This window comes from Mesocricetus auratus, unplaced genomic scaffold (assembly GCF_017639785.1).
Source record: "Mesocricetus auratus isolate SY011 unplaced genomic scaffold, BCM_Maur_2.0 Super-Scaffold_100691, whole genome shotgun sequence".
NCBI classification, from domain to species: domain Eukaryota; kingdom Metazoa; phylum Chordata; class Mammalia; order Rodentia; family Cricetidae; genus Mesocricetus; species Mesocricetus auratus.
Genome location: NW_024429267.1, coordinates 5259009 through 5282783, shown reverse-complemented (window position 1 = coordinate 5282783; position 23775 = coordinate 5259009). Strand labels below are relative to the sequence as shown.

The following is a 23775-nucleotide window of genomic DNA, read 5'->3' as shown; positions in this document are numbered from 1 at the left end:
GTCTATGGTATGGCTCTGTATTCCTGACCCTAGACCATGTTAGGACTGCTTGCCAAGTGTTTCTCTTTTATAACATCTCAGTATACCAGCTTCCCCCTGAAATACATGTCCACCTGCCCAAACTGCCAGACTGCCAACTCCTGGTGGGCAAGGGCTTTGGCTTTGATCCTGGTTGTACTCCTAATGCATAGCACACAGTAGGTGCTCACATTTGTGAGGTCAATGACTACAAGTTCCACTTACTAGCTATCCAGGTGACACTGCCACTCATGTCCACTATGAACAAGGAAAAAGGTAAGGTTTTTAACACTGAGTACAGCTGACTTGAGCTACAGCTGTGCACAGTCACGGAGACAACTTGGTATTTAGGAAAATATTTTTATTGTTTTTTGAATGTCCCACTGTTTGATTTAAAAATCACAATAGTGGCTTTTACACAAACTTTACAAATTGTAGAAAATGATTTTCTCCTTCTCTATGGAAACCTCATTCTCATTCAGCAGGGTTCTTCCCTGGCAGGAAGGAGGGACTAAACAACCCAGCACAGACAGCCGGGTCTCTCTGCTCACACACCGAAGCTCAGGCTGAGCCCCAAAGATGAGGGCTCCTCCGAGGGAGACTCAGGCATGAAGATACATGGCCAACTGAGGCAGGTCTCTGTCTTGAAGGCCCCTGGACCCTTGAAGGCCGAGAGTGTGGAATATCAAGGCAGCTTTGTGGGAATGATGACCCTAGCGAGCCTATGGCTTGGATCCTTCTCTCTGTAACACAGCCGGGAAAGAGGCTGTGGATCCAGGTCACGTGATGCTCTCAGTTTAGACATCTCCCCTTTTGTTCCACTCACAGAGGCTAATTTGTCAGTTACTTAAAAACAAACAACAACAAAACCAGAAAACAAGCATTTGGTTCCTTTTCAGTTGTAATCAGCAGTTGGTCATTTTAGAAAAGGATGAAGGAGTTGCGAGTTGTTAGGTCTGCTTTCTGTTATCCCGCTGCGGCTCCTTCTCTTGTGTGGTGAGAAGGGAGGGGGCGCAGCTGTAGCAGAAACCAGTTTGTTGAGCTGAGAAAACCGTTCAAATGTTTTACACCCACAGACTAAAGCTGATGGAATCCCCAAACGATCCCACTGATTTTTATGAGAAACACAACTGTCCCTCTCGGGCATCTTGAGTCAAAACAAGGCAACCGCCTAATGATTTATCACCCTCGTTGCACACGTTCTGTCTTCCAAAAGGCTTTAGAGAAAGGGCCAGCCTCCATCTGAATGATTGTAAACACACCACCGGCAGCTTGGACACTTTGCTTTTAAATGCAACAGGAGTTACTTTTCCCTTTGGCCCTGGCTGAAGAGCCACCTCCCTAGGCTACTTAGGAAGGAGCAGATGGGAGGGCACCCTGAATTGACAATTGAGGGGATCCCTACTGACTGAACTGTGGCTGGGCACATCATCAAAGGCAATCAGTACATTTATGGCATATGAAAACTGTCCTGGGTACCTCCCTGCAGCCGGTCCCCAACCTCGGCCTGGCTGGATATGAGATGCTGGAGGTAGAGGACAAGCTTCCGTAAGGCACACGGTGAGTGGCCCCCACTCCAAGTGCCTGTGATCATCTCTTCACTCGGTTCCAGAAGTGCTGGAAGGCAGAGGAGTTGGTGACACTCACAGTGAGCAGCAGCAGCAGATACAGGGACATCATGACCACGAACCAATGGCTGGACAACCAGGAGAGCTGGCTCGAGGCCCTGCCCGGAGGGAAAAAGAGTGTTGGCAACCCGGGAAAAGTAATTTTTGTTTTAAGTGTATGCAACAAGTTCTGGCTCAGAGAACACGACATGATGAATTTCATCCTCTGTGAGCCTCGAAGTGAAGCTTCGTGCGGCTCTGCTTGAGAGATCTGGGGCTGTTTGCCCTGGCACCGCCAACTTGCCTTTCAACAGAACATTTTCTAAATGCACAAGGACAGCTATGCGATGAGCTCACCCACTCTTCCCTTTTTAGCTCCTCTATTACCTTTTGTAACTCGTTTTTTCTTAAGCAAGGCTTTGGTATCTAAGAGGATGCCCCAGCTCAGGGTGTCTGCACAGATCGTGACAAGTTACCTAGCAAAGGTCTTTTTTACATGAGCAGATACAAATCTGAGCTGGGGGAATCTTTTTTTTTTTGTTTGTTGATTTTCAAGACAGGGTTTCTCTGTAGCTTTGGAGGCTGTCCTGGAACTCACTCTGTAGACTGGGTTAGACGAGAACTCACAGAGATCTGCCTGCCTCTGCCTCCCGAATGCTGGGATTAAGGACGAGTGCCACCACCGCCAGCTCATGTCTTTTGCAATGCTGGCAATCCAACCCAGGGCCTTTGCATGCTAGGCAAGCACTGTACCACTGAGCAACATCCTTGACATCGACTCATTAGGGAGATGAAGATGAAGCAGCTGAGGCCCACAGCAGGTCACCGTGGGAAGCAGCTGAGCTGCATATCCTCAGCCACCGTGTGGATCCATTTTCTCTAGGCTCAGTCTCCGGAGTGGAGTTCAGACAAACCATGGCCCAGGGAGCCCTAGTTTGACTTCATGTACCCTTCAAACAGGCTTGTTTCTAAATAGATCTCCACTACAATGTTTTGTCCCCTTGGAGTCAGAGCCACAAGTGTCTTCTCTGACTTCCCTGCCTCTTCCCCCAGGTGTCCAGCACTATGGGGCGTGCCTAAGCTTCACACACATGGGAGGCCTGAGGCTGGGGGAAAGGCGAGGCTGATGACCCAGCAATAGACACTCTGAACACAGTGACCATCTCCTAACCTCACACGGGGACCATCTGCTTACCTCTTGGGCTGCTTCTGGGAATACACCAGTAGGTACTTCACCCGCAGAAGCTGGTTGTTGGTGACCACAAAGTACTTAGGAGGGACATCTCCCCCTTCGCTGTGCTTGATTCTCGCTCTGTTGCGGTCAATCTCCTTGGAATCTGGAAAAGGGGAGTGAAGCACACTGTCGGGTGGGGTGTGGGATGGGGAACACAACACCAAAAGAAACAAATGAGTGAGGTCTGTGGTCCGGAGGCACCAAGTCAGCAGGCCGAGGATTGCACCTGTGTTCACGGGAGATAATGGGAGACTCTGGCAGGCAGGGAAAAGGACAGGAAAGTAGAAGAGAGAAGAAAACCACTGAATGGAGGGAGCAGAAGGTAGAGGAAAACTGCAGGCTGAGACAGAGGAACATCACATACCCTGGGACGGGGCCAGGACTCATCAGGGAGCAAATGGAGTAGGACCACTTACTTATTATGATCTGTCTAGAGACAAGTCTCATGTGCCTAAACTCAATACCTAACTAAGGGTGACCCTGAGCTCCCGACCCTCCTGTCTCCACCTTCTGAGTGCTGGGCTTGCAGGCTCCCACCATCGCACCAGGCTGATGCTGTGTTGAGAGTGGAACTCAGGCCTCACACTCGCCGGATGAATACCCATTGAGCTACAACCCCAGGGCGTAGGAGGCATTCTGAATAAGCCACACCAGATTTGAGTTCTCAGAACACTTACCTCCACCAGACACCTTTGACCCCAGCACTGGAACTCACTATGGAAACCCACCTACCTCTGCCTCCAGATTGCTGGGATTAAAGGCATGGCTACTGCTTGGCTTGACCCCAGCACTTTAAACTGTGCTTCGGAGGGAGGCAGAGACAGGCAGATTTCCTGTGAGTTCAAAGCCATCCTGGTCTATATAGTAAGTTTAAGGACAGCCAGGGCTACTATGTAGTGAGATTCCATCTCAAAAACCACAAAAACAAAAACAAAAACTTCCTCCACTTCTACCAAGACTTTTGTTTGAACTTGCTATGAGAATAACCTTTAGCCCCTGACCCGACTGTCTATGCCCTAAGTACTGGAATTATAGGTGTTTATCACTATGCCCTGCCCAGGATTAAAAAAAATTTTTTTGAGACAGGATCTCACTATGTAGCTCCATCTAGCCTAGAACTATGCAGACCAGGCTAGCCTTGTACTCACAGAGATCCCCCTGCCTCTGCCTCTCAAATGTTGAGATTAAAGTGCACACCACCATGCCTGGCTGTGTTCTTTTATTTTTTTAGGATTTTGTTTGAGACTGGGTCTAATGTAGCCAAGGCTGACTTCAAACTCACAAGGTAGCTAAGGCTATCCTTGATCTGCTAACCCTCCTGTTTCACCTCCTACTGAGATCGCAGCGAAACTTCTTTTGTTTGGTTTTTTTGTTGTGGATTTTCTGTGTACGTGTGGTGTGAAATGCTGAACCCAGGACCTTGCACATGCTAAGCAAACATTTTATCTCTGGTCTGAGAGGGAGGAAGGGAGGGAGGAAGGAAGGACACTCTTCTCTTTCCTTTTAATAACACGAAAGAGCTTTACCAAACACAAGCCAGGGCTCTGTGGCAGCAGTTTTGTTTTGATGTTTAATGTCCCCATATGCAAACTTGTTAAGAATTACGAATGTGATCGAGTGTTCGTGCCGTCTGGCTTGGGAGGGTGGCGTCAGCCCTGGGCCTGTTCCTTGGGTCCAGTTGTTTCACATTAGAGGCCAGAACAGTTTGTGTCTTGAATTCTCCTCTTCTTAGTAAAGCCAACAGCCCAGTTTGGAGACTGGGATGGCAGTCCTGTGACTCTTCTGCCTGGGAGGAGGGTGGCCCAGAGGGAGGCACTGGGCACGTGGTCCAAGGGACACCTTAAGTCAGTGGAGTTGGGGTATCGGCTCGCTATCTGCTCCTGCAGAGTTCATGGCCTCAGATGCCCCTCTGGTCATCCGGGGATTCCAGCACACTCAAGTATAGCTCAGAGGATCTGGACCCATTACATTATCCTTAGCTTTGGTTGCGCAAACCTTTTTTGAATGTTAAGTCTATACCAGGTTCTCTGCTGACGCAAGTGCCCAGAAATAATACCAAAATTCAGCCGGGTGGCAGTGGCACTCACCTTAATACCAGCACTTGGGATGCAGACACAGGTGGATCTTTGTGAGTTTGAGGCCAGCCTGGTCTACAGAGTGAGTTCCAGGACAGGATCCAAAGCTACAAAGAAACCCTGTCTCAGAAAACAAACAAACAAAAATCTGACTCTCAAGGAACCATGCCCTCCCTCACCTTACATATTAGCTTCCATTTGTCTAATCTTTTTTTTCATAATTTTGGCTTTTTTTTTCTTTTTTTGAGGGGGGATGTTCAAAACAAGGTTTCTCTATAACAACCCTAGTTGTCCTATAACTTGCTCTGTAGACCAGGCTGGCCTCCAACTCACAGATATCCGCCTGCCTCTGCTTCCCAAGTGCTGGGACTAAAGGTGTGCACCACCAATACCCGGCAGCAACTGGCTTTTTTTTCATTTTCATGTATGTTTTGCATGAATGTATGTGTGCATATATGTATGTTCACCACATGTCTGGTACCCATGAGACCAAAAGAGGATGTTAGATCCCCTGGAACTGGAGTTACAGGTAGTTGTGAATCCCGCAGTGTGGGTTCTGGAGCAGGGCTCAGGTTCCCTGGAAGAGCAGTAAACACTCTTAACTACTAAGCCTCCATTTGTCAAATCCTGCCTCCTTCCCAAGTTTTCCCTGGCTACTTGGATCCACTCAGCTACCCCTCGTCAACACCCCACCCCACCCCCGCCCCGCCCACCCAGCACTCCCTGACTCCTACCTGTAGTATGTGATCTCTTTCTATCATGTGTTCAATCCATGAGAAGCCATGTCCCTCCTTGCAGACCAGCCTCTGCCCTGTACTGCCCTGGACCAACCCATCCCTAAGCTCGCAATGGCCCTACACCCCACACCTGGGCCAGTAGCAAGTGCCTGCAGCCAGGCCTGGATCAAATGCTCACTCACCCTTCTTCTTGGTTTGGCACTTGACATCTGGATGATCGATGACCTCACACACGGCTACACAGCTAAGGATTGGGCCAAGGAGGCTATGTTGCCACCCATGGCCGTGAGGGCTGTAAATGAGGGCCAGGCTCAAGTCACTTGTGAGGTAGGTCCCTTCTCCAAACAAAGATGTCTGGAATAGTAGAGGCGAAAAGAAAAGAAACACATATAGGTAACACATATGGCATATGTCCTTCTTCCACAGAGCTGTAAACATAAAAATGTTCGCACTCCCCCCACCCCTTTAAAACAAATAACCTCTGACATCATCACAGGGCTTATTACTAAACGCATTCTGATCTGATAATGGTTTAACTGACTGCGGATTTGGCCACCTAGCCTGGCAAAAGAGCTGTACCTTGTGATCAAGGTTGAATGGAAAAAACAACAACCATATCAGAGTTCAAACAGACCTCAGTTTCAATGTTCCAACAAGTTACATAAATTCTGTGTTTTAGTTTCTACATCTACAAAATGGTGTAAAAGTTCCTCCTCCATAAGCTTATGACCATGATTCAAAGACATAAGGTAGGGCTGGGGGTGTAGCTCAATGGTAGAGCTCTTGCCTAATCATCCAGTCCTCAGCAACACACACACACACACACACACACACACACACACACACACACACACACACACACGCAATCTTTATAAAACAATGTGCATTTGAAGGCTATCTGTCACATACATAAGAAATGGTGACAGCCACGCCATCACAGGTGCTGCTGTTATGATGGGCAGAGTAATTCCCATTATACCAATGCATTAGCTTGCTACTTAGGGGTTTGCAAAAGCAAAGTTACATCCTACTGCTTGAAAAAGAAACTAGTTTCTTGGACCAGAACTTGGGACTAAATGAAGAACCTGGCATGAGGGACAGAACTGAGTTTTCCTCTGTGTTGTTGAGGACTAAGAGAACATCCAAGAATCTAGGCTGCAGCGGCCTGATAAGGGGTGTTCAGCTGGTTCCCTCCCTAAGGAAGAGCGGCGGCTGAAGCACGGGCAAGCAGAGCCTACCACAGGCAGAGGGAACATAGTCTTCCTTCACTACGGCAGGCACCAGTAACTGGTCACCACTCAGCCACAATGACATCCATCACGGTGCTGAGTCGCACTGACTCAGAACACTCTCACCACACTCCAGAAGTTTCCATCAATGGATGTCAGATTTTGATATTCAAGTTGAAATTTGATTGTTGTCTGCGGACTCCAGTCCCAGTATCTTAGATGACACTGGACTCGAGGAGTTCACTGAAATACATCCTCCACTCAGGAACTAAGAAACGGCCTACCCTGAGGCTTGAGGCAAATGAAACAAACCTCTGCTTTGGAAAGTGCCCATGTCATGGTGAACAATGTCCCCCATCACTCAAAAGCTGACACAGACCATCTCCAGGGACAGTGAACACCCTCTGATCAGACCCCACAGCAGTGCAGTTTTACAGCTCTCTCTCTCTCTCTCTCTCTCTCTCTCTCTCTCTCTCTCTCTCTCTCTCTGTGTGTGTGTGTGTGTGTGTGTGTGTGTGTGTGTGTGTGTGTGTGTGTGTGTGTCAGAGGTAAGAAGACAACTTGTGGGAACTGGTTCTCCCATCTGCCACGTGAGTGCCTGGGATCATCCTCACCCATTGAGTCATCTCTCTGTCCCTGAACATTAATCCTTTATTTAAGTCCTACATGTGTCCTCAGCTTCTGGAACTCAAAACCTGTGCCAGGCTGCTGTGAGCAGAGAGCACCCCCAAGATAACTTCACAGCTTCCTTCTGGTACATGAGCTACCTCAAGGGAGCCCCTTTCACTGAAAACTCAGGGAGATGCCAAAGATGCATCCATTTAACAAAGCCCCCCTCCCAGATTCACCTAAATGGCACACCGCCTGGGCACTCGAATGAAGGTTTAGTGTAGGAGAATATAAACTTCAGGCAACTTCTCCAGGCAAGCTTCAGGGTAAGACAAAGACCCCTGGATTCCAGTAGCCTGACCATAGCAGTAAGCCCAGGGCCAGCACAAACAAGCCCGTCATCCTCACCAGAACCCACCAGCACTAATCAGATGCAGCAGGGCTGGAAGCAGCTTCTCCAGCCTCCGGGCTACATCAGCCCCAGCTGAGCCCAGGCTCCTGGAGCCAGCCCATCAAGACAAGACAGATGCTGCTCTGCCTGGGGAGGGCCCACAGCACCCACTACCTCAGACGCCCTCTCCACTGGCCTACAGCAGCAGCCGGTGCTTCCCCCAGAGCTTAGGAAAAGAAGAAGCCTTTGCACGTAAAAGCCGCTCCAATGCTTTTGTGTGCTCAGAGGGTGGAGGGCAACAGTGGCGGGAGGGGGAACAGACTGGAACAGCCTAAGTTCCTTTGCCCAGGCTGCGCGGCTGCCCATGCCTGTTTAGCTGCAGCTGACTGTTATCCTACTCCTACTGCTTCCTAAGGGGTAGAGTAAGTGTCAGAAGGAAGAGGTGGTTGACAGTTTTGACTCACAAATTACATCCCAAGCCCTCTGGTACTGGTATTTTTGTTTTCTTTAAATTTTTTATTAATTTGTATGTTTGAGAGTCTGCTTGTCTATATCATGTATGTGCAGTGCCCACAGATAACTACAGCTAACAGGCAGTAGCCACCCAGTGCAGATGCTGGGAACTGAACCCAGATCCAATGCAAGAGCAGCAAGTACTCTTAGCTCCTGAGCCACTTTTCCAGCGCCAGCACTGGGATTTTTAAAAACTTCCCAAGAGCTCTAAATGTAGAGCTAAGTCCAGAAACCACTGATGCTTCCCCCTGCCATAGTCAGCCGGGGAATCTCCCAGAGACCCTGTCGAAACGCAGGCCGGCCCCAGATTCAGAAGGTCCACAGCGGGCCTGAGATGTCACACTTACTCAGGTGACCACGTGACCGTGCAAACCCACCCTAACTGGGTCCCAGCACACCCCTCCCATGCTCCTCGGGGTGCCACAGGCCCACCTTGTTCAGGTGGCAGTGCAGACCATTGTGGATGATGGAGTGGAAGTTCTCTAGGCGGCTGCCATGGAAGGCATAGATGAGGTCTCGTTCTCCTTTGGTCTCATAAAATCTGGCGTTGGCCGGGTCAAAGTACTCAATTTCAAACAGGAAGTCGGGAGTGGGAACAGGCGAGTGAGAGGTGCCGGTTAGCTGCTGGATCTTTTCGAACTTGAAAATATGAAAGGGAAACATGAAGGGAGTCACAGTTTTACTTGGGACACTGGTAAGGGTGCTGCACACATGTCCTCCTAATGACCAGTATGCTGGTACAGGCCTATACTCCCAGTACTTGGGAGGTAGAGTCAGGAAGACTGTGAGTTCAAGTTCATCCTCAGCTATATAAAGTTCAGGGCCAGCCTGGGCTACATGAGGCAAAAGTAGGAAAGCAGGGGAAGAAGGGAGAAGACAGACAAAAGGCCTCCTAAACCTCGGGCTCCTCCTACCCCCAGGCAGCTTGCCCACCAGAAGAGTTAGTTCCATAATTCTGAAGATGTTCCTCTATAATCAAACTCAGAGCTTCTGACAGATCGAGTGCTTCTCTCCGAGGACACTTACAGGCGGGTGAGAAGCATGAACTGCTCCAAACCCAAGGAATACTTCTCTCTCTTTTTTCTTCAGTTTTTAAGACACTATCTCATGCAGCCCAGATTCCAAGTACTGGAGTTAAAGCATGCGTCACACACCTGGCTCAGAAATCACTTCTAATGTTCCCAGTACTTTTCAGGTTTGGGTGGTAGCCCACATCTGCGATTCAGCATTCAGGAGGTTTCAGAAGGGGGATGGAAAGTTCTAGGTCAGCCTGTGTTCCACAGCAAGACCCTGTCTCCTAAAAACAAAACCCTGACAACAAAACCAACACTTTCCCATCTGTTCCCGTGTTTCTCACGAGGCAGAAAGCCGTGACAAACAGCAAACGCAGCCACGGAACTCCCCTCTACCTCTGCCTGTGCTCCTTCAAGTGTGACTCTGCACGTGGGATTCCCCGGAGATGGCATCCGGACATGGGCCCTATTCCTCAGCACTTGAAGCTGGATGTGCACACATTTTTTTGATCAATGGACCCTTAGCACAATACATGACAGAGACTTGCAAAGGGTTTGTCCTTCGTTGCTGATGGCCATCACCCTTACCCGGGCCAGCAAAGCGAGAGCCTCACAAAGGGAGGGCTCAGCCGTGGCAGCCATCCCACGTAAAGCTCAGAAATGTACTCAAAAGTACCCCAGAGCATCCGCCCCCAAGAGCCATCAACGACCTCAGAGTTCTGACCTCATGAGTGCAACCAGCACTTTCATTTCACCATTTAAAGTCACCTAACTTCAGTGTGGTTTGTTATCCAGCAAAATCTGACTGGCATGGACGCCGAAACTCCTTTAAGTATTAATTTTTCTTCTTTTTCTTTTTTTAAATCTATCTATTTTTATTTTATGTGCATTGGTGTTTTGCCTGTAGGTATGTCTGTGTGAGGGTGTCAGATCCTGGAGATACAGACAGTTGTGAGCTGCATGTGGCTGCTGGGACTTGAACCTGGGTCCCCCAGAAGAGAACAGTCAGTGCTCTCAGCCACTGAGCCATCTCTCCAGGCCCTCTTTTTCTTCTCTCTCTCTCTCTCTCTCTCTCTCTCTCTCTCTCTCTCTCTCTCTCTCTCTCTCTCTCTCTCTCTCTCTCTCTCTCTCTCTTTCTCTCTCTTTCTCTCCCCCTCTCTCTCCCTGTCTGTCTCTTTCTCTCTCCCTTCCTTCCTTTCTACTTTTCTTCTTCTTCTTCTTCTTCTTTTTTTTTTTTTTTTGGTTGTTGTTTTCAAGACAGTGTCCCTCTGTGTATCCTAAGAACTCACTCTGTAGACCAGGTTGGCCTTGAACTCAAAGATTTGCCTGCCTCTGCCTCCTGAGTGAGGCTCCCACACACACCTTTTCTGTTATTTTGAGTATTTGTTTTTATTTATTTATGGGAGAGGAGCAGTTGGGCAGTGTCTCAGTGGAGGTCAGAAGAGGGTGCTGGACCACAGAACTGTAGTTACAGGCAGCTGGCAGCTGCCCAGTATGGATTCTGGGAGCCAAACTCAGGTCCTCTGGAAGAGAAGCAAGCACTCTTAACCACTGAGGCTTCTCTTCAGCCCCTGTTTGTTTTTTGAGGATTTTTTTTTTAGTTTCATGCATTCAAGCTGTCCTCAAATGGTCTTGAAACCCCGCTCCTCTTCCCTCTACCTCCACACACATACCTGCCCCCAATGTAAAAACATTGTTTTTAAAATCAAATGCTTACTTGAAATTGATTAACTTAGTAACAGCACAGATAACCAACCTGACATTGCCACACAGATAAGTTTTTTTTCAAGATAGGGTTTCTCTGTGTAGCTTTGTAGACCAGGCTGGCCTCGAACTCACAGAGATCCGCCTGCCTCTGCCTCCCGAGTGCTGGGATTAAAGGCGTACGCCACCAACGCCCCGGTTGCCACTCAGAAGACAGAAAGAACACCAAGCCAGGAATCACATCACCCACTCTGTACCTTGTTGTCCCAGCCTGTTCCTGAGAGCCTCCAGCCAGGCAAGGAAAACTAAATTACAGGACATCTGGCTTCTGCCAGAAACTGTGTTAAGGTAACACCCTTTCTGTCACTGCTCCTCTTGGAGATAACTATGGTCTCACCTTAACAAAAGGGGCTCAATAATGGACTAAGTGGGACTTGAACCCATCGAAGTATGGGGTACTTTACTGTGTAATAGCCAGACTAAGTCGATTCCCTTCTCCTCCCCTCCCCTCCCCTTCTATCCTCTCCAAGTGATCAAGGTGGAACTCCAAACCTAGCACAGGCTAGGAAGTGTTCTGTCACCAATCGCCATCCCTAAGGCATGAACCCGGGGCTCACTTAGAAGGGGCTTCAGTTCCTGGTGGACGTCTGAGCTCTCTGCATGTGCTCCAAGTGGGAAAACTCATTCCCATAGCTGATGTACATTCTCCCAACTGAAGTACACCATAGTTATCCCCATTTACAGGCGAGTAGTCACGCTGAACTGAACCTGCCGGTGTGTAAGTTCCTGGAGCTCTTCAGACATACGACCAGAATCTCAGAGAGTGGCGGTGCCCATGAGTCTGCATTTCCGGTCAGCTGCCCAGTCGTACACAGGGAGGACTCGGCGGAGTCACTAGAAGGGCACTGTCCCAAAGCAGTCAGCCTTAGGAACCTGCGACCTACACGCCAAAGCCTTACCTCTGCCTTCTCTGCACTGTGGATTGTTAGGATCTTGGAGGATAAAATCCAGCTCACCAGGTCCCAGGCCTGTTTGTCTGTGTCCCTGGGAGACTGGAGAAGTTCCTTCAGGTTGGGTAACCGGCCAGCATCAGCGAGCTGAAAGGAGAAAGAACCTCCATTAGCAAAGATTCCAGGAAAAAAATGGTAATGGAACGCCCTCTAGTGGTGATATGGAAAACTTCACTCCTTCTGTCTGGAGGAATTTTATGAGAGGTAGACCAGTCAGTCTCCTTCCTAAATAATATCAAACCCTGAAATCTCTTTTTTTAGGGGGGGGGTTTCGAGACAGGGTTTCTCTGTGGCTTTGGAGGCTGTCCTAGAACTAGCTCTTGTAGACCAGGTTGGTCTCGAACTCACAGAGATCCACCTGCCTCCGCCCTACACCTCACTGAATGGGTGGTCCCTCACCTCACTGAATGGGTGGTCCCTACACCTCACTGAATGGGTGGTCCCTACACCTCACTGAATGGGTGGTCCCTTGCCTCACTGAATGGGTGGTCCCTACACCTCACTGAATGGGTGGTCCCTTGCCTCACTAAATGGGTGGTCCCTTGCCTCACTGAATGGGTGGTCCCTTGCCTCACTGAATGGGTGGTCCCTACACCATTCCCCTTCCTGAACACAATGGGTTGATGTTATTCCACTTCCTGCCTCTTCCACTCTTAGTCCCATCCAGGAAGGTGGTCTTTCTTACTGAGCATCTACTCAGTGCCAGGCCTGTAGATCTGGGAGGCATTAAAGAGGGGAATTGTGGTGAAATGGAGAAGGAAACAAAATAATCCTTATTAAAAGTATTCACGGCTTCTAGCCATGCATGGTTTTGCACTCGGGAGGCAAAGGCAGAGGGAAAGTTTCAAGAGAGTTCGAGGCCAGCCTGACCTACCAAGTCAGTACCAGGACAGGCTCCAAAGCTACACAGAGAAACCCTGTCTCGAAAAAACAAAAATAAATAAATGTATTCACTGGCTGGGCAGTGGTGGTGTATGCCTTTAATCCCAGCACTTGGAAGGCAGATCTCTGAGTTCGAAGTCTGCCTGGCCTACAAAGCAAGTTCCAGGACAGCCAGGGCTATACAGAGAAATCCTGCCTTTGGAAAAAAATGTTTATTCACCCTCTGGCTTGTGAGAATGTTCATCAGGAAAAGGTGCCTGCTGCTAAGATCTGACAGAATTAGCTCCATCCTCAGGACCCACATAATGGAAGCAGAGAACTGACTCCCACACCGTGACCTCCACATGTCGACAGTGGTACATGTACACCACACACACACACACACACACACACACACACACACACACATTAAAGATGAGACAGGAGGATCAAGAATCAAGGTCCACCTGGGTTAGCTACCTAGTGATTTCAAAACATGCTTGAACCATATGATGAGACATAAATTAAAAAACAAACAAACAAACATGCTGGGCATGATGGCATGTGCCTTACTCCCCAGCACTCAGGAGGCAGAGGCAGCTGTATCTCTGTGAGTTTGAGGCCAGCCTGGTCTACAAAACTAGGACTGTTACACAGAGAAACCCTATCTTGAAAAACATCATCATCATCATCATAATTAATTAATTAATAATGCTAGGGATATGGTTCATTGGTAGATTGCTTGCCTAGCACATGCTGGAAAAACAATATTCTGTAGTCAGGGCTGGCAGCACACCCCTGTAATCTCAGATTCAAGAACCCCAGACAAGAAGGTTGCTGTGAGCTTGAAGCAAGCCTGAGCAACAAAGCGAGACATTACCTATATAACAAAAGACTGGTGATGCCACTCCATTGGCAAAGTTGCTTTGCTGGATGTAAGAGGCCCTAAGCACTGCATTTAAACCACACAGCAGCACGACACTATAGTCCTGGTATTCAGGAGAAGGTGAAGGCAGATTGGGAGTTCAGGTCATTCTTAGCTACATAGCAAGTTCCAGGCCAGCCCAGGATCCATAAAACCCTGTCTGGAAAAAGAAAGAAAAGGAGGGAAGGAGAAAGAGAAGAGAGGGAAAGAGAAGAAATAAGGAATAACAAGGGACACTCAATCTCTCGCTTCTGTTCTGGGCTCATAGTCAGTTTGTTTGTTTGTTTATCCATTGCATGTTTGCTAACCCAGAACCGGAGCTCAGCCACTTCCTTGGCTACCCAGCACGCCTACCCTCGTGTCTCACCCTGTGTGCCACAGCCCTACCCACAATCCAGACCTGGGCTCAGAGAGCCCCACAAGACAGCAGTTGTTAGACCTCTTTTAGGGACTTTGTGCAAATGAGAAAGCCCTCTACCGGCTCCAGTCTGGACCCGGGTCCTGCCCCAGCTCCTCCCACCCACCGCATCTGCCCAGACAGGACCCCCGCTGCACCCTGCCTTCCTGGCCTCCCATCTGCCCACACTCTGGCACTCTTCGTGGCCCACCTCACTCCATTATTCTGCTCCAATAAGCTAAGTGTCTCCCTGTCTACATTGCAGCCGGACCTTTGGAGGGAAGACACACAAGCAGGGCTGCCTGGCAAAACACAGTATGCCCAGGGAGTTTCAAATGAACACCAGCAAAAAATGAGCTGGGCATGGTGGTACAGACCTGCACTCAAGAGGTAGGAAGACCCCACAGACAGGGCCAGCCTGGTCTATGTCAGGAGTTCCATGACAGGCAAGAATTTGTTTCTGTGCATAAATATCCTATTGGTATCTGGGGCATAGTGTCTCTCTCTATAGCTCAGGCTGGCCTGTAACTCACTGTGTAGAACAGGCTAGCCTCAAACGAGGACTGATCCTTAAGCTTCACGCTCTCAAGTGCAAGGACTACAGGTGTGTGCCCCCATGCAAGACAGGCAAGCACTCTACCAAGCCGGCTACGTCCCCAGCTCAATAACTCATGTCAGCTGGACAGTGGTGGCGCATGACTTTAATCCCAGCACTCGGGAGGCAGAGGCAGGCAGATCTCCTGCCTCTGCAGAGTGAGTTCCCGGACAGCCAAGGCCACACAGAGAAACCCTGTCTTGAAAACCAAAAACCCAAACAAAACAAAAACAACAATAATAACTCATTTTAAAGCAAGGAAGCTGAAGTCTGGAGTCCTAAGTACCTTGCCTAGGGGCGTAAAGCTATCCTGTCCATGTCAGAGCAAGAATGCATGAAGCCAGGTAACCTGACTCCAGAGTCTCCCTAACCTCCACATTCCTCTATTGCAGCTATTCTCTCTCAACTGAGGGTCAAGGCCTCTTTGAAGGGCCAGACCTTTTCACAGGGGTCACCTAAGCCCATTGGAAAACCCAGATATTTACATTACACTTCATAACAGTAGCAAAATTACAGTTAGGAAGTAGCAACGAAAATAATTTTATGGTTGGGGTGAGCACAACATGAGGAACTACATTAAAGGGCCACAGCATTAGGAAGGCTGAGAACCACTCATCTATTGAATGAATGGAGTTTTTTAGTGAGAGTCTGAGTATTTTAGCAAAGGAAGAATTGGGCCAGACTTTGCTGCTTGGGAAACTAATCAGTCATGTAATCCCCACTCTACCCCACCAGCTAATACAAGCAAGACACCTACCACCTGTGCCTTGGGCCTGTCAAAGGCAGGAGAAAGAAGTGTTTCATGCGCAGGATGGGATGGAGCAGGAGACAGAGAGCTTCCATGTGGGCCAGAGATCCAGACCACAGCTCCTGACTGGGTTTGCCGATACTCGGGTGGAAGAGAGTAAGTATTCAGGGGGAGGCAGGCAAAGAGGGCACTCACTGCGCCAGGGTGTGTGTGGAAGTGGAGTGACAGGAGGGTTGGGAGAGGCTGAGCAAGTGGACACCCAGGGACATGAACAGCCAGGGCAGAAAGCGGGTAAGGGCTGGTCTGGGGGAACGGCTGTTGACTGGAGACCCCAGCCTCACAAAGGGGCCATCTACCACCCTCCAGCTCCAGGCGGCAGCTCCTGTGCAATGACAACTCTCACCAAAGCTTCCACGTTCAAGACTTCCGTGGTTAAAAAGAAATCAAAGGGCAGGAGCGATGGTTCAGCAGTTAAGAGCACTTCCTGCTCCAGAAGAGAAACTAGGTTTGGTTCCCAGCACCCATGTCAAACGGCTCAAATGGCCTACTGTCCCAGCACCAGGGGATCTGACACTCTGCTGGCACCTCTGTGCACATTGCATGTACTCACAGATACACACGGGGGACAGGGGGTGGATAAGATAGATAGACAGACAGACAGATAAAATTTTAAAACAGAGGGAAAGATCAACCAATCACTTGAGCATAGTGGTACACCCCTATAATTCCAGCACTTAGGAAGGAGAGGCAGAAGGCTCTCAGTGGGAGGCTATCCTGGGCTACAGAGTGAACTCTTGTCTCGCCAGCCAAAAAATTTTTTTTAATTTTTTTTGGTTTTTGTTTTTGTTTTTGAGATCAGGTTTCTCTGTGTAGCCTTAGCTGTTCTAGAACTTAATCTGTAGACCAGGTGGGCCTTGAACTCACAGAGATCCACCTATCTCCGCCTCTCAAGTACCACCCCCCCAAAAAAAATTAAAAAGAAGAAAAGCAGTCAGCAAGCTGAGATTTCTTTTCTGAATTCCTAAATTCTAGAAAGCAAGACAACAAACAAATCTTATCGACTAATGGTCTATATTGTGTGTTTGTCCAAGACAGAGTCTCACTCTACAGCAGACATGATCTCTAACTCTCCTGCCTCAACGTCCCACCAACTAAGAGTTCAGGAATGCATCTCCACGCCTGGCTTTCACAACCCTCACTTTTGGTTCTGCTACGGAGATTAAGGAAAGATCCAGCTGAGGAGATGGCTGGAGGAGGTATTCTTGGTACGCAGAGCTGCGAACTTGTGACTGGGAGTCACAAGGGTTCAATAACCAGCAAAGGGTGAACAGGGAAGAGAGGCCCAGGGAGCCAGCAGGGGACAGCCCAGCCTCCAGCCTCCCGGTTTTGAGCAAGTAACATGGCAGCCCAGGGGACACTTTACAACTTCGCAGATCACCAGCTCCTGGATCAGAGGCCCAAGAATCTGTTTACAGATGTCACCACGGGTGACACTCATCCCAAAACCAGGTTGGTGATGTAATTCAACTGCTACACTGTGACTGTCCAGCATGCATGAAGTCCTTGGTTACAAAGCCGTCAGTTGGGTCCCCAGCACTGCTTAAACCATCATCTTCATCTTCTACTGCTCACCAGTGTACTTACTAGGATGGTTAAAAGTGGCTGGAGAGATGGGTCAGAGGTTAAGAGCACCGGCTGCTCTTCCAGAGGTCCTGAGTTCAATTCCCAGCAACCACATGGTGGCTCACAACCATCTGTAATGAGATCTGGTGCCCTCTTCTAGCCTGCAGGGATACATGCATGCAGAACACTGTACATAATAAATAAATTTTAAAAAAAGGAAGTGGTTGGCACCTGTACAGGCACCCTACCTACCCCTCTATCCTCCACACTGCCTGCCACAGCCAAGACATCTTCCCCAGCACACATCCTCCAGCAGTTACACTGGTCTGTATCTGTACCTGTAACCCAACCCTTTGGAGTTGTGTCATTTTGTTCTCCCTACTTTTCATACACACCTTTGAGTGAAGCAGCTATCAACACACCAGGAGTTCTAGGATTGGGGATGTCACTCTGTGGTAGAGCACTTGCCTGGCATGCTGAAAGCCCTGAATTTGGCCCCCTACACTGGGGGTGTAGGGTTAATGTGAAAGTCTAAAAACAAAAACATTGAGGGCTGGAGAGATGGCCTAGAGGTTAAGAGCACTGACTGCTCTTCCAGAGGTCCTGAGTTCAATTCCCAGCAACCACATGGTGGCTCACAACCATCCATAATGAGATCTGGTGCCTTCTTCTGGTATGCAGGCATACATGGAGGCAGGGTGTTGTATTCATAGTACATAAATATATCTTAAAAATAATGGTAAGTATTAACCTGGGCAGTGGTGGCGCACACCTTTAATCCCAGCACTCAGGAGGCAGAGGCAGGCAGATCTCTGAGTTCAAGGCCAACCTGGTCTACAAATCAAATTCCAGGACAGCCAGGGCTCCATTATAGTATTTATCTAAAGCATTTTTATTAGACAAGACCAAATATAAACACTATAATTTTCTCCCTTATCCAGACCTGAATACTTGTGGAAACCCCCAAATCAATTGATAGGAAAATTAAAATGCTTCATGTAATCTACAAACAACAAGAATCCCAATGCTGAGGCTACACTGATCAATTAAACCATGTGGTGTAAGGATGACACCCAAGCATCAGGGGTTTCCTGGGTGACTTCAATGTCAGACAAGGTTGAGACTCTAGAAAGCGATCTATCCCAGTAAATGTCAATATCCCATTTCTAATCTGGAAATAAGCAGCAAAGGCCTTTCTCACAAAGCTCCATTAGCCTTTGACCCAGCAATGCCCCAAGAGTCTGTCTCAAGAAGACAATGAGAAATGTAAACAATTATTAAGAAAGAAGGGTGGATTACTGTGGCTTTATTTGTGAGAGTCGTTGTCTTAGTTAGGGTTTCTTTTGCTCTGAAGAGACGCCATGACCACAGGCAAATCCTATAAAGGAAGCATTTAACTGGGGTGGCAGTTTAAAGTTTAGAGGTTCATAAACTTATCATCATGGTGGGGCACGGTGCAGGAGAATTAGCTGAGTTCTAAGAAATGGTCAGAGACACACTTCCTCCCACCAGGCTACACCTACTCCAACAAAGCTGTATCTCCTGATAGTGCCACTCCCTTTGGGGCCATTTTCCTTCAAACCACCGCAGCCATTTTTAAAAGTTGTGAAAGAAGCAGGCACAGTGGTGCTCACCTGTGATCCCGAGTACTCAGAAGTCTGAGGCAAGAGGATTCCAAATTCCAGACCAGTCTGGGTTTAAAAAATAACAACAACAACGGGCATGTAGCTGAGTTGACAGAGAGTCTGCTAGAAATACCAACTCCCAGGGTTTGATCCTTGGCATCACATTAAAGGGGTGGTGAGGTGGAGGTGGGAGGGTAAATAGCTCAGTGGATAAGATGTTTGCTATGCAAGCATAAGGACCAGTGCTTGAATCCCTAAAACCCATGCAAAAAATCCGGGAGGCCCAGCTATAATCCTAGATGAGCTGGTATTGGCAAGCTCCAGGTTCTGTGAGAAATCCCACATCAATACATAGACAGTGATGGAGAAGACATCAGATATAAGCTTCAGGTCTCCACAGTGTGCGCACACACACAGGAGCCCACACACAGTCAAATACACACAAACACATGCAAAATAAATAGACACAATACTCCAGGGGCCCAGAACAAGGAGAACTTTCATCTGAGTCTTGCAGGAGGAGGAGTTTCCAGGGCATGGAGTAGAAATGGTATCAGGAGGACTCAGGGCACGGAAAACATCATATATTTTTCTTAACTAATTAATTTTTGGAGGTGGAGTCTAACTGGCTATCCTGGAACTCTATAAACCAGGCTGTCCTCAAAATTCACAGAGATCAGTCTGCTCTTCCTCCAGCAGTGTGTGTGTGTGTGTGTGTGTGTGTGTGTGTGTGTGTATGTGTGTGTGTGTGTCACAGTGACTGTAGAGGCCAGAGGACAGCTTGCAGGAGTCAGTTCTCTCCTTCCACTGTGAGTTCTAGGGACCAAACCAAGTCATCAGGCCCGTGCAGCAAGCACTTTTACCCATGGAGCTCATCAGCTCCATTCTGCCTTTCTAACAAGTCCCAAGTTAATGCTGATTGGGATGCTGGTGTGGGATGTGGGCATGGATTTCGGTCCCAAACATGCGGAGCACTGAAAGACTGGAGTCAATTAAGAGGAGCAGTCACCTCCCGCAGCAAAAGGTCCGTGGTCTAACAGAAAACCAGGACTTAGCATTTTCTAAAGGAAAGAAACAAACAAAAGCTTAACAGTTGTTACAGCCAGTGACAAGGTCTGCTGTCAAATGACAGGTGAAAGTTTAGGGACAAAAGGCAAAGGGTCAGGAAATCCCAAGAGTGCAATAGATTCTCTGGCCTTATAAAACCCTTGTGCCAAGAAACAAGGTCAGAGACTCTCAGCCTGTGTGATCTACTCAATTACATTCCTCAAATCTGGCCCAGAGAACACAAAGAATTCTCAGTGTAAAAAATCAAAGAACTGAGGACTGAAGAAATGGCTCAGAGGTTAAGAGCACTGACTGCTCTTCCTGAGGTCCTGAGTTCAACTCCCAGCAACCACATGGTGACTCACAACCATCTACAATGAGATCTGGTGCCCTCTTCTGTATACTAAATAAATAAAATATTTAAAAAACAATGATTTTTTTTAATCAAAGAACTAGCCAAGTGGTGGTGGCACACATATTTAATCCCAGCACTTGGGAAGCAGAGGCAGGCAAATCTCTGTGAGTTCGAGGCCAGCCTGGTCTACAGAGCGAGTTCCAGGACAGCTTCCAAAATAATACAGAGAAACCCTGTCTCGAAAAAGCAAAAAACAAACAAACAAACAAACAAAAAACAGGATACCTCAGAGATAACTGAGGGCCTTGGGGGACAGGGGCAGGAAAAGGCCAGTCCTTGTTTTATCAAAGGATTCCCCAGCAGGCAACAGTCAATAAAACAATTCAAACCAGAGCATTAATTGTCCAAAGGTACACCATAGGTAATGTAATAACACCTGAGAATGTGGAGAAAAGTAACTGTAAACGGGCAAAAGTGGCAGATGCTCATATTACTCCCCAAGTGTTTTCAGCAAGAGAATGAGGGACTCTTTTAAAAACAGCTTCCTAAGTCACCTTCTTCAGACAACCACCAAATGAATGGGCTTGTTTTTCTGTGAGAATTAGCCTTTGAAGTCACTTGACCTATAAATATCTGTTGTCAAACCTAAAGAAGCCAGTTTTATGTCCAAATCCCTTAGATCACAAACAAAAAAGTGAATACCAGAGCTTCTTGAAACAAGCCATGGTGGAAGTCAATTTGCCTGTTTCTTTGACTCCCACTTCCTGTACCCTCAGCACTGGGGAGGGTTGCAAGGGCCAGGTGGAGCAGAAGGCTCAGCCTTTGTTTGCTGCCTGACCTCCCAGGAATAAAACCAGAGGGGGCCCAGTGCTCACAACTCATCAGAGATGGTGCTACATACTAAATGTCCACTCTGAACATTTCTTGCAATGTGGTTCATTACATTGGTTGGCTTCCTAAAACTAAAAAGGTTATGCATTCCTGGCAGGGACTCAACCCAGTGATGAATTACCTTTTATTATGCATTGAGTTGGGGTCCTAATACTTTGTGGTGAATTTTTGTATTAAAAAAAATTTAATGTATATGGGCATTTTGCCTGGATGCATGTCCGACCACCATGTGCATCCTAGTACTGGCAGAGACCCTCAGAAGAGAGTCTTGGACCCTCCTGGAACTAGAGTTAGATGGTTGTGAACCACCATGTGGGGTGCTGGGAATTGAACTCAGGACCTCTGGAAAAATGGCCAATTCTCTTAACCTCTGAGCCATCTCCCCAGCCCCAGATTTTTGCATTTATGCTCAGGAATGGCACTGCTCAATAATTTTCTTTTTTTGTATTACCTTTATCAGTTTTAATGCCAAGGAGATGCCAGCCTCTTTTTCCTTCCTACTTTCTTGCTTTATTTGAGATAGTACTATGTAGTCCAGGCTGTACAGAAACTCAGCGTGAGGCTGACCTTGAACTATTACTGATCCTGCTGCTTCCACCTCCCAGGTGCTGGGATTACAGGTGACTGCCTGCCGCCACGTCTACTGCATATCAATATTTTAGAAAAATTTCTATGGGACTGCAATTATTTATTGCCCCATATTTGAAATAGAGCTCATCAATGAAGCAGCTAGGCTCAAAAGGTTTGTTTGCTTGTTTCTTTTTGTAGCCCAGGCTAGCCTCAAATTTGTGCTCCTCCTACCTCATCCTTCTGAGTGCTGAGGCTGTCAGCGTACACACCACTGACAGAGACTTTGATTTAATTTTGGCAAGTTGTATCTTCCCAGGTAATTCCAAATATTTGGATGACAAGGACAGCAGACATTTGGAATACTGACCCTATTATCACTTCAAGGTTTGGAGTTAAAGCCTGTAATCCCTGTACTCAGAATTATAAATCATCGGAAATTAACAACACATATGTGCACTGTGTGTGACAGCTTATATAAGAATTGTCTATATGTAACTTTATCTGAAAAGCAAAGTCTAGCTGGTTGCAATGGGAGGGACAACTTCCTAGCTAGGCAGAGCAATTGGTTTAGACCAACTCCCCTTTGGGGCCACATCTGAGCATTTTGTGGAGGACTATACAGCTATTCCTCACATCACTCCCGGGAGTCAGCCACCAAATGACTTGGCAGTGTGTCTACACGAGGGTGTATAGGAGTGTTCTTGCTGATGGGAACCTTCCCCAAGGCCAGGCTGGGAAAGGGAAGTCCAAAGAATTGGTGTGTTTTCTAACGGGTGGCGCTGCCTATGCCTGCCGTTCCATAGGGCCACTTGGCCCAGAAAGCAGCGAGCAAACGCTGGATCAGGGCGCACTCACCAGGGCCTCGAAGTCCTTACTGTCGTGGCGGGCGTAGGAAGCGGGGAAGGGCCGCAGCACCGAGTCCCGCTTGTAGCTCTGCAGCGCCGAGACGAAGAGGCTGCAGCGGAGGTCAGCGGCCAGCACGTCGCGGCTCGCCGCCTCCCTGGCTGCCGCCCTGCTGGAGAGCTGCATTCCAGGCTCGTGGCGTGTGGACAGAGGAGGCAACGCGGGGCAGCCCGGGGTCTGGGCCCGGGGGACCGCGGACGGTCAGCGGCCGGGTTTCCCAGCCCGGGGGTGGAGCTAGGCAAAAGGGTGACAAGATGACAGTGATGAGAACGCGCTGACGAGCGTCCTCTGCAGGACGCTGGGCTCGATCGCTCGGTGCGGGGAGCACGAGGTCTGGACAGCCGCCTCTAGGACCCGGCCAGCCCCGGGGCCCCTGGCCTGGAGGAGCCGGTATGGCACCCGGCGGGGACAGCACCCCGGAGACCCGGGCCGACCGAGCCTGGCCGCCCCACTGCCTGCAGCCACGGCCTACCTCCCGGCCTGCCGCTCTCACACCGCTCCGCCCACCGGACCCAGCCCCGCCCCTTCCCGCGCCCTGACCTGCGGCGCGCAGCTCGTGCCAGCCGGCCAGTCCCGGAGGATCCCATCTGCCCAGGGACGCCCCTCCCTATCACCCTCACCGCAGCCCCCGGTGGAAACCGTTCTGGGACCCGCCCGGGGGAGTTGCTTTGTCCTGGCTGTGCGGGTTGAGCCTGACTCTCTCACCTTGGGAATTGCCACCTGTTGATTAAATTGGTTTCCTCCGAAGCTGACATGCTGCACGGAAGGAGCATGACACCCAGGGAAACTGAGGCTCGGAGTGACGAAATACTTTCTCAAGACACCGTGGCCAACGCAAAGTCCTAACTCTCTACCTTACAGCCTCCGAAATTCTCTCAGTTGCTCAAATGTATGACCTCAGATCTCCCAAGATCCTCCTGCTTCGAAGGTCTCTAACAGGAAGCTTGGGGAAAACAAGCCCTGGAGGGCAGAGGGGACAGTGATCTATCCCTGAGGAAGGGAAAAGACCGGACTCCAAGATGACTCAGCGGCTGGACAGGGAAAAGGCATCTGCTGCCAATCCTGACAACCTGAGTTCAATCCCCGGATCCCACC

At 48.8% G+C, this 23775-nt stretch overlaps 1 protein-coding gene across 1 annotated transcript; it reads right to left on the bottom strand.

Moving 5' to 3' along the window:
• Positions 1-364: 364 nt before the first annotated feature.
• Positions 365-23157, bottom strand: Parp16 (poly(ADP-ribose) polymerase family member 16). Its single transcript, XM_005075544.4, has 6 exons — positions 22633-23157; positions 12090-12227; positions 8846-9052; positions 5854-6025; positions 2821-2962; positions 365-1744 (listed from the first exon to the last, which is right to left on the bottom strand). Exons 1-6 carry the CDS (start codon positions 22804-22806, stop codon positions 1609-1611), a joined length of 969 nt encoding a protein of 322 aa, XP_005075601.1. The 5' UTR covers positions 22807-23157; the 3' UTR covers positions 365-1608.
• Positions 23158-23775: the final 618 nt, after the last annotated feature.